We start from the raw sequence: 11,001 nt of genomic DNA, 5'->3' as shown, positions 1-11,001 counted from the left end.
CTAAATAATTATTTTTTGCAAATATTATTAATGTTTCGTATTCTCCTTAGTTTACTTTACATTTCACCCTTTACATGTATTTTCGTAACTTTACTCCTTGACCCCCAAAAACTTAATTTTAATGTGAAAATTTGATTGGTTTTTACCGGTTTTACCAGCCCCATGTTATCCTTATGGAGAATAGCTATGTAATTTTAATACTTTGGTATGCTCATCTGATTAGTTTAGAAACGTTCTAAAGACTTTAAATTTTTGTAGTATTGCAGTATGGGATCATCCGTTAATGGTGGAATTTGCAAAAATGCCTTTTAAAAATTTTAACCCCCAAAAAAATCCAAAATGGTAGACGTATAAAAACGAAAAAACACGGTTTTTAATACCGACTATAACTAAAAAACGGTAATAGCTAGCAAAAATTTGAAAGAATCTTCATGAACAGGAATTAAATTTCCTACAAGACACTATTACGCGTTTTTAGAAAATCGCACTCCTTCACCTAAAAAAAACGCCCTACTTTCAAATTTTGGTAAATTTTCTTCAAATTTTTAACGGTTTTTGATAATTTTTCGTACATAAAAAATTTTTTCTTCAAATATTATTAATGTTTCGTACTCTCCTTAGTTTACTTTACATTTCACCCTTCACATGTTTTTTCGTAACTTTACTCCTTGACCCCCAAAACGCGTAGGTCAGTAACGCTGTATAGTCATTTGGTTCTCGCTCTAATTTTTGCTAATGGATTTGGCTACCCATGATTAAGTTTCACTGTCACTTCTTCCTATTTATTGGACTTGTTATTTTGGCGATTTTGCTGCAATTTTCTGTAAGCATGGAATTCTCTTGCGTTGCTGCTGGGTCGTTCCACCAGGGAGATCCCAGATTTACCGAGAGCAACAACGCTCAATGCATGGCAAATGCAACCTGTGCCCTCGCATGGCAAGCATTCTGCGGCGGATTCAGTACCAACGCTATTGACGCTATACTCATGGCGGGCGATAGCTTGTATACACTATCTCGCCGTGAGCATAGCATCACTAACCGGTATCTGTTCCCTGAGGACCTCGCCAGGCACTTCGTGGTTGCACACCATCGTGTTACCATCGAAGAAATTTCTTGTGTTTGGGACGGGTTGTATCCGTTACGAAACGATGGCCTAGATGAGGTGACCTCTTCCTTGTCTTCGGTTTTGGAAGCAGCTATGCCCGGTGACTCCGTTGATAGCGGTTTTTTGTTTACGGGACAGTTGGTGACAGTCGCTTTTTGGCGTTTCCAAGGGCGGCTGTACCTCTTTGATTCCCACGCGGTAAACGAAAACCGTCGTCGAGACATTGATGAGGCGAGAAATAAGGCTAGGGTGTTCGTCTGTAATAGTTTTCGTTCTCTAGCTTCCCTCATTTTGGTGAATTCTGCGTTCGACGGTGGGCAGTACTCCGTCACAAAAATAAAGTTTTCCGTCAACGAAACTCAAACTGTCCACACGGTCGACTGTTCGGACAATGACTTAACTCAGTTATCAGAATCTGCCTCTGAGACAGTTGTTCAGAAAACCAAATGTCCTGGTAGACCAAAAACAATAAAGCGTGGTCGTCCAAAGCTTTTAGACACGACCCGAGAAGAGCAAGTGGATGCGGCGAAGAAGAAGTATAGGGAGACGCACGCTGACAAACTCCGGGATGACAGTCAACGTTACACTCAAACCCACCCTGAGGTGCACCGAAAGGCTGTTCAGCAATACGACCTGCGTAATCCCGGTGCTTCTGCTGAGAGAGTTCAGATTTTTCGCCTGAAAAATCCGAAAATGTCTGAACTTCGCTATATGCCCGCATCACTTGCTCGGTCCGTAGTCAAAAATGGCCCCATGTCTGTTTGGAATGGGGAGCCACTCAATGAAATACAACCATACAAATTAAAAAAAGTCAGTCTCTGGGTTGACGACGTTTACAGATGTCGTCATTGCCAAGCACGGCTCTTCGAGGAGGAGAAGAATAGAAAGCAATGGTGCTGCGGGGAAGGAGCGTTCAATGTTCTCGACATTCCTCCGTTGCAAGAACGCTTTTATTCCGACCGTCTCTTCCTGGAAAGAGCCCGTGCGTACAACGACCTGTTTGCTTTCTGCGCGCTCGAAGTGTCAGGCGGGTATCGTCATCCCAGTGGTCTTTCTTTTTTCAAGATCGAGGGAAGAATGTACCACCAGGTCTACAATCTGGACGCCCCAGGACAAAAGTTCACCACTCGTTCTGGGAACGTTCAGTTTGTGAATCGGTCCCGCCTGTATATTGACGATGGCGAAGAGCGCCGTAACATTGCGATGGGTAGATCGCTTGATGCCGAGATCATCGACGGTATTGCTGATTTCCTGTCTAGGGAAAATCCTTACATTGAGCATTACCGTCGATTGAGCAACGAGCCTTCCGTAACAGCTCACTTGGCTTTTGAAGTAACAAGCAGGTCTACCCATGGCCCTGTTCTCGGTGATCGGCAAACAGGCGTCGAAGTGCACGCCGTGCTCAGCAATGATGAAAACGACACTGAGCCCCGGAGACTGACTATATGGAAATCCGGTTCCGATAGACCTACATTTATTGATCTTTTACACCCCCTAATGGAACCTTTCCAATATCCCCTACTTTACCCGCAAGGCACTGTGGGATGGCACGTTGGCCGCCTTGATAACAAGGGTGCCAAACTGACTCAATTTAAGTACTCGCGGTGCCTCCTACTTTCTGAACCTCGCTTCTCTCACCTAGGCCGTCTCTCACAAGCTTGGCAGGTTGAGATGTTCGCGAGGTACGAGGAGGAGAAACTGCGTTACATTAAGTTTACGCAGCTGAAGAACACCGATAGTGCCTTGCGGGTGGGGCCGGTTGACGAGATTCGGAATGCACAGCAGGTCTTGAACGACATCGCTCGTGATGAAACCGTCCAAGGCGAGGGTGGGGTGCAGGCAGGAAAAGTCTACCTCCCAAGTTCGTTCACCGGGGGGCCCAGGTACATGAAAGTAAAATACGAAGACGCTATGGCAATCGTATCGCGCCTGGGTTCCCCCACTTTCTTTTTGACGTTTACTTACAACGCGACTTGGGAGGAAAACAAGAAAGCTTGCCCTCGTGGAGGTACTCGCAGTGACCCTAGCACTGCTTGCAGAGTTTTTAGGATCAAACTTCTGGAACTTCTCCGAGACCTGCGCAGCGGAGCAATGTTTGGACGCTCTGTCTATATCGTCTACGTCATCGAGATGCAAATGAGGGGCCTTCCTCACGCCCACATTGTATTCAAGATTGACGGCGACGGACCAGTTCAGGCGTCCGAAATTGACTCCATCATCCGCGCGGATATTCCCTCGGAAGAAGAGGCCGGAGGCCGACTGAGAAAGTTGGTCCTCAAACACATGATCCACGGTCCATGTGGTAATGATCATAGGACTGACTTTCTCTGTTGGGACTCTGCAAAGGGTTACTGCACCAAATACTTCCCCAAGCCCTGCTGTGAAACCACCCACGTCGACGAGAGGGGATTCGTCCAGTACAAGCGAGATTATACCAATCGGGGGACAATTGTATCACGCAATAAGAACATTATCGTACATGACGGTTGGGTTGTGCCTTATAATCCCGCACTGATGTTGAAATACGAGGCTCACATCAATTTGGAGCTGGCGTCTACTCGCCGCGTGATTAAGTACCTCTTCAAATATCTTATGAAGGGAGGATCTCTCCAGAACGTCACAGTTACTCCCTTCAGTAAGCAAGATGATGAGGTACAGCATTACGTGACGAAGAGAATGGTGGGTGCCAGTGACGCGTGCTGGCGTTTATTAAACTTTCCAGTATCAGAATCTGAGCCGGCTGTTGAATGTCTTCCCGTCCATCTGGAGGGCAAGCAGTCCGTCCTGTTTAGACCTGGCCAACTGGCAGAGGCAGCCGCTAGGAACAGCTCCAAACTCACCATCTACTTTGACCGGCCTCGTATTTCACTGTTTGACGACCTGACTTATCAGGGGTTCTATGAAACGTTTGTGGTTCATGTCAAGCGCCCAAAAACTGCGGAGATATACGAGCACCCCGATGGCGTCCATTTTATCACTGCCCGACAGCGTGGCGAGAAGGTGTGCAGACTGTTTTGGGTCTCACCGAGCAGGACAGAACAGTATTACCTGCGTATCCTGCTTATGACTGTATCTTGCCGTGGTTATGCCGACCTCCTGTCCCGCGGTGGACCAAACTGCCGCACTTTTCAAGGGGTCGCGCGGCATCTTGGCTTGGTGCAAGACGAACAGGAGTACCACTACGCACTGCGCGAGGCCGCCACTTTCATGACTGGCCCGAGACTTCGTTCTTTCTTTGTGATCCTCTGCAACATGGGGGCTCCTGCAGCTCTCCTGTGGGATGCTTTCCGTGATTCCATCTGCGAGGACCACATAGAGCGTAATCCTCTCGATGTTGAACTGGCCTACAAGCTAGGTCTCATCGATATTGATCGGAGTCTTCGTCGGCAGGGTTCTTGCGTCGCAGATCATGGCCTCCCCGATGTACACGATGACACGACGGAGTTGGGCAGAGAACTGCTCTTACATGGTGAAAATCAACAGAGAGTGTTTGTGGAGGAGTGGGTGCCAAAGCTCTCTGAAGATCAAAACCGCGTATTTGAGTACGTTACCTCCGTTCTCAATGCCCCTGCCAGCGGAACGTCGTCGAAAATCATTTTTCTTGACGGCCCGGGAGGCTATGGGAAGACCACTCTGATTCGTGTCATTCTCGCATACGTGAGAGGTTGTCGTCAGGTTGCACTGGCAGTCGCTAGCTCTGGGATCGCCGCGGGTAACATGCCTGGTGGAACTACAGCTCACAGCATGTTCCGGTTGCCACTCGACTTCGGTGACGGCACCGGCTTTTGGAACATCACCAACGGCTCCCAGCGAGCAGAGCTCATCAGGGCCGCAAGGCTCATTGTCTTTGATGAGGCCCCGATGGCACATCGGTTCGTTTTCGAGGTTCTTGACAGATCCCTGCGAGACCTCATGCGTTCCAGTGAGCTATTCGGTGGTAAAATATTCCTCTGTTGTGGCGACTTTCGCCAGATCGCGCCTGTCGTTGTAAACGCTCGTACTCCAACTGACATTGTTTGTGTCTCACTTCGGGCTTCCCATCTGTGGCAGCATTTCAAAATTTTTGCCCTGACAACAGCTCATCGGACTAGTAGTTCCACAGCCTATTCCGAATTCCTTCTTAGGGTAGGCAACGGAACTGTCAGTTCGACCACTTTCTTGGAGGGACGGAACGAACAAAGTCTAATTCCGCTGCTCGGGATTAGACAAGTGACGTCTTTGACTGATTTGGTCGATTCCGTCTTTCCCGCAAACGTCCTACTCGACTCTGATATGTGTTCGCGACGCGCAATCCTCTCGACTCTGATAGTGAACGTCAAGGAGATCAACGACCACATCTTGAACTCCCTCGACGGTCATCTGTACGAGCTGAGGAGCGCCGACACAGTCGACAGAGAGAACGACGATGGCCTGGATGTCGACGTTTAACTCCTGAACACGGCTACTGGCAAGGGCGTACCAGACCATGTTCTGCGGCTGAAGATCGGTTCTGTTTGCCTCATTATGAGGAACCTCAACATCGCTGAAGGACTCGTCAACGGCACTAAAGTCATCGTAATCGGCATCACCAACCGCCTGATTACAGTGAGACTTCCCGGACAGACGCAACCTATCGGAATTCCCCGGATTACCTTTACTTTTGCGTTTGTCGAGGGTTCGCCGTTACGTGTTCGTCGACGTCAGTTCCCACTGATGTTGGCCTATTGCATGACCGGACACAAGAGCCAAGGTCAGACAATAGATTCAGTCGGTGTTGATTTACGGACCGATTGCTTCACGCACGGGCAACTATACGTCTTGCTCAGTAGGGTCAGACATCCAGACCATATTGTTGTTCTCGTACACCCCGAACGTGTCCGAGATGGAATCGCATACGCAAAGAACATCGTGTATGGCGATCTCCTTCTCTAAACCTGATTTGACATTAGCAGTAGGCTAGGGGATCTGCTTAATCAAAACTCCCCGTTGTGACTTGACAACATCGGCAGTACGATAGGGGGCCTGCCTTATCAAAAGTCCCCGTTGTTGTATAAAGTAGTTAGTAAAGTTTACTAACTTGTACATTTGTAAATAATTGTAAATATGGTTCCGACGTTTCCTGGCCTCCCCGTGGCGGAACTGGATATGCCATAAATTGTATGGCTAACCGACAGGGAAACAAACATTACTTGATCTATTTTCATAAATATATACATGAATATCTACTATAATCTATTTAATTCATATGATACCTTACTATTATCAACTTATTCACTTATCAATCGACATACTAATCAATCTACTCATCTTATACAACAGTTCTCTAATTTGTACATTTGTAAGTAATTGTAAATATGGTTCCAACGTTTCCTGGCCTCCTCGTGGCGGAACTGGATATGCCATACAGTTTGTGGCTAACTGACAGGGAAACAAACATTACTTAATCTATTTTCATAAATATATACGTCATGAATATCTACTATAATCTATTTTCTATTTACATCATATATACATGAATATCTAATATAATCTATTCACATCATATAATACTTTACTATTATCAACTTATTAACCTATCAATGAACATCAATATAAATTTACTTATCTTGTACAAAAGTTTACTAACTTGTACATATTCAAATAATTGCAAATATGGTTCCGACGTTTCCTGGCCTCCTCGTGGCGGAACTGGATATGCCATAAAGTTTATGGCTAACCGACAGGGAAACAAACCTTACTTAATCTATTTTCGTAATTATATACTTGAATATCTACTATAATCTATTTACTTCATATAATACTTTACTATTATCAACTTATTAACTTATCAATCTCCTCTAATAAATTCATGAAATCGTTATTACTTTAATGTCGATTTTTACTATAACGAACCCTTCTCTCCTCATATTATTACTTCCTTTGACCAAAAACTCAATTGTAAAAATACTTGACTAACATACTCACTTACCGCAACTTAAAAAATGATTTTTTTATGAGGTGTTCCTTAAGCTAGAAGTTATCTTACTCAAAGTTAACTTATATAACTTAATATTGACGGTTTCACTTCTTGCTTTGTTACAACTTAACTCTAATCTACTAATGACGACTAACAGCTAGGGGGCCTGGGGGCGGAGCCCCCAGCGAGCCAAAGGCGAGTTTAGTTTCTATATACTCAATACGGGCTTATCCCAACTCCGCGCGGTGGTCACTTCGGGTCCCTCGCGGCACATGTCCAACTCCGCGCGGTGGTCAATTGGCTCTAACCGCCCTGACTGCTGAGAGTTTGTATTTGAAATTTGTTAAAGTTATAAATGTAAATGATTTAGAACTGTACGAAACCACAGTAACAAATAAAATAAAGCTAACCAATTCAAAAGAGAATACCTATATTTCATTTAAATTTACATATCATTCCTAACCTAACCAACCCTAACCTGTCAAATGAATAAAGTAGCTATGCACAAATAAAAAAAGTGTAACATTACTTTTGAGAAACAAGGTATATATAGAATATTTTGTATTAAACATATCTCATCCGATAGCACAACAAGTACAGGTTAAATATTAGTTAAATATTAATGGGTAGCATAGGGATTATATGTGGCCACCGCGCGGAGTTGGGCTATCCCTCTTAATACAATACGGGGGTTCTCTGTTCTCTGTTACATCCCTTATTAAGCCGTTATAATATGAAATCATAAACAGTTTATGGCAGTAGGCAATGCCCAGCGGCGAATTGATTGTTCGCGATGAAAATACTTAAAATACTGAGTTAGAGGTGAAATGTAACAGCCATTATCAAACTAGGCCTATCATTTTCATGTTCAAATACGTTTGTGATCTTAAAATAATTATTACGATAGGAATAGATAATGGAAGTCGTAAAGGAATAAAAGTGATAAAACTTTATGAGCTAAACACTCACTCAACGAGTTCTTTCTTGGAAGTACTTGACTTGCCCTCGAGTACAACGATTATTGTCGTGATAAAATATTAATGGGTTTGGGACTGCTAATGGGTTTTTTATTGCATCATTACCCTAGTAATAAATTATGAAAATCGTAAACAACCATCTGATAAACCTTTTATGTGTTCCTTAGTTTCTTTCCAACTACGTTGACTACGATAGTGAATTGAAAGTTATTTTTATTATTGGCTGTACCGAACCGAATTTGTACCGAGTAAAGTGCTGTACCGAACCGATGACGGTAACTAGGCTAGAACCGTACCCCATAAAACTGACTATTTCTGTGTACCGCAGACCTCTCCCAGTCAATATAGGTTTGATGTCGGAAGTAATTCTGGGAAAGCTGGATTTTTCTATGCTGTTAGACCATGTTGAGATGAGTATTTTCCCAAAATTCCTCACTCCTTCCCCTTGTGCTTTCCTCTTAACCTCCCCTTTTTAGAAACATTTACAGGCTCTTAGAAAATTAGCTATAACTTTAAAACCAGTAAGGATAACAATGCAATCTTTTGTTAATCCTTTTTGCGATAAGATTTTCTACAAAAAGTGTATTGACCATGTTAACCTAAATATTTATAGTTTTGTCATAAAAATGACATGAACATAAAAACTAATTTTTACGGATCAATTTTACGAATAATTTCATTGTAGATTTGTTATATGAGGTCGCACGACCAAATGTTTCATTGTAATCCATCATTTAGGCTCTAAAACCAGATCGGAGTAATAAAAAGACGAATGAATTGTTTGTATTTTGTTTTTAATTTCCGGTTAGATCTTTGTGGAAACTCTCCTCCTTCCCCTCTCATGGCATCACAATCGACAATCTCACGAGTGTCTATGATTCGCTCAGCCAAAATATGGCACCGTAAATAAATACAGTATATGCCTTCCAAGGATTCTTGCAGAATTAGTTAAATCAATGACTTTACACTTGCAGTAAATGAATGCAGTAATATAATCAATGTTTAAATCTGTGGCGTTCGCCAGCTGGTAGTCCAGTGTCAACGCATGGGGTCGATCCTGTACATGTGTCATCATTAATTAATGACAGTGACAAACAGCGAGTTGATCCTCACTGTTGCCAATATAACCTTTCAACATTTGTTTGGCTTTATTACCAACCTTCCGGCACATCATGGCTTCTAGCTTTACATCTTTACGAGATTAACTTGGTTGTTACATGTTAGTCACACCTCGAAACGATTTTCTACCTGAAGTTTTACTTTTTACAACATGTAATAAAATAGATTATATTTTATGACGCTGACACACTATGTTAAGGCGATGAGTGAATAATCAGTGAAGAATGAGTGAAGAACGAGTGAAGGATGAGTGAAGAACGAGTGAAGAATGAGTGAAGAACAAGTGAAGAATGAGTGAAGAATGAGTGAAGAATGAGTGAAGGATGAGTGAAGGATGAGTGAATGATAAGTGAAGAACGAGTGAAAGACGAGTGAAGAACGAGTGAAGGATGAGTGAAGAACGAGTGAAGAATGAGTGAAGAATTAGTGAAGAATGAGTGAAGAATGAGTGAAGAATGAGTGAAGGATGAGTGAAGGATGAGTTGAGAATGAGCGGAGAATCAGTGAAGAATTAGTGAAGAATGGGTGAAGGTTGAGTGAAGAATTAGTGAAGAATGAGTGAAGAATGAGTGAAGAAATGAGTGAAGGATGAGTGAAGGATGAGCAATGAGTGGATGAGGCGAGAGCCTATTCCACCATCTATTTGTCTATTGTTGTCCACTATCTATTGTTGAGAATCTATTTGTTAGTAAGATCAGCTGTTTTTAGCCAAGATAGTTGAGAGGATATAGTCATAGCCTCATCTACGGTTGTATGTAGCGAGAAAAGTGGCAACGCCGCATTACGGGCAGAAACTGGTGTTATGGAGCGTCCGCGCAATGTTTGTTATAGGCCGGCCGGTGCGACGTTGCCATACACAGTTCGTTTTACGTATTAGCTTAAAATAAACGGCATAATAGCTTGCTTGGCTGAATTTAATAGTTGAATTTTTTTTATAAGTGGAATAAGCCTTCTCAGTTGCGTTTTAGTACGCATGCTATTTACAATTTCTGATAAGAAACACGTGTGTGCATTAATTAACAAACCTATGACAAATTGTAATAAGTTACCTAATAAGCATTTCCCAGTTATACAAACATACTGATATTGAAATTACGCTGATATTGAAAAAAAAACATATAATTAGCCAAAGAATCGTATAACACTGGTATATTTACATAAAACTTGTTTACAAACTAAAAATTTAAATTTTGTTTATTACTAAAAGGTACAAGCTAGAACACAAATGAAAATTTAAAAGCCAACAGTACAATAAAGAATATACACAATTGCCACTTTTAAACTGTCGTACTGTTTTGGCATATATATGAAATTTAAACATCGCGTTGGGCTTAGAAGTATGAATACGCATCCATCCATTTACTTTCCAATCCATCCTTTGTCCATACATCCTCCCATCTAATGCATATGTCATCTTATCCCGTTTATCCATAGCTAGCGTTACAGGATATGCACAGTCTGAAACAAGAGCCCCTCGAACAGAGCCCAAACTGCACATCGAGGCTACAATACTGTGTGCATAGTTGATGAGTTAATGAGTTGATCTCCCACTGGAGTTGAAGGCCATCGTTTGAGGTTATGTGCAATAAACGAGAAAAAAATGAACGATGGTCTCAATTGGACCGTGGAGGAAAATTTTCGCTTTCATGCCAGCACATTTGCAACAATATGCAAAATGAAAACTAGACACTTTATTGAATGTTTTGCTAACTACTTCTATATTTTATTATTAAAAAATATTGATTGTGAAAGGAATTTATAACGAGAGCAATAGCCTATACCCCAAAATTAATAACTCTGGATCAATAGGTGTTTAGTGCTACGAAAATAACATAAATTGTTATTTTAATTAAATGTTAAATGCT

General features: G+C 42.4%; 2 protein-coding genes across 2 annotated transcripts; both read left to right on the top strand.

The window, feature by feature from the left end:
• Positions 1-829: 829 nt before the first annotated feature.
• On the top strand, positions 830-5,533 carry LOC129003377 (uncharacterized). Its single transcript, XM_054431669.1, has one exon. It carries the CDS (start codon positions 830-832, stop codon positions 5,531-5,533), a length of 4,704 nt encoding a protein of 1,567 aa, XP_054287644.1.
• A 75-nt stretch (positions 5,534-5,608) lies between these two features.
• On the top strand, positions 5,609-6,016 carry LOC129003376 (ATP-dependent DNA helicase pif1-like). Its single transcript, XM_054431668.1, has one exon. The coding sequence runs from the start codon at positions 5,609-5,611 to the stop codon at positions 6,014-6,016; it is 408 nt and encodes a 135-aa protein (XP_054287643.1).
• Positions 6,017-11,001: the final 4,985 nt, after the last annotated feature.

The sequence above is a fragment of the Macrosteles quadrilineatus genome, unplaced genomic scaffold (genome assembly GCF_028750875.1).
Source record: "Macrosteles quadrilineatus isolate MER2022 unplaced genomic scaffold, UCM_ALF_1.0 Scaffold_9__3_contigs__length_116548681, whole genome shotgun sequence".
Classification (NCBI taxonomy): Eukaryota; Metazoa; Arthropoda; class Insecta; order Hemiptera; family Cicadellidae; genus Macrosteles; species Macrosteles quadrilineatus.
Note: the sequence above shows the minus strand (reverse complement) of the source record. Positions and strands in the feature narration are given on the sequence as shown.

Bases quoted from the DNA above. Each gene is read 5' to 3' on its own strand.
- LOC129003377 (XM_054431669.1), top strand. From the start codon at position 830: ATGGAATTCTCTTGCGTTGCTGCTGGGTCGTTCCACCAGGGAGATCCC.
- LOC129003376 (XM_054431668.1), top strand. From the start codon at position 5,609: ATGAGGAACCTCAACATCGCTGAAGGACTCGTCAACGGCACTAAAGTC.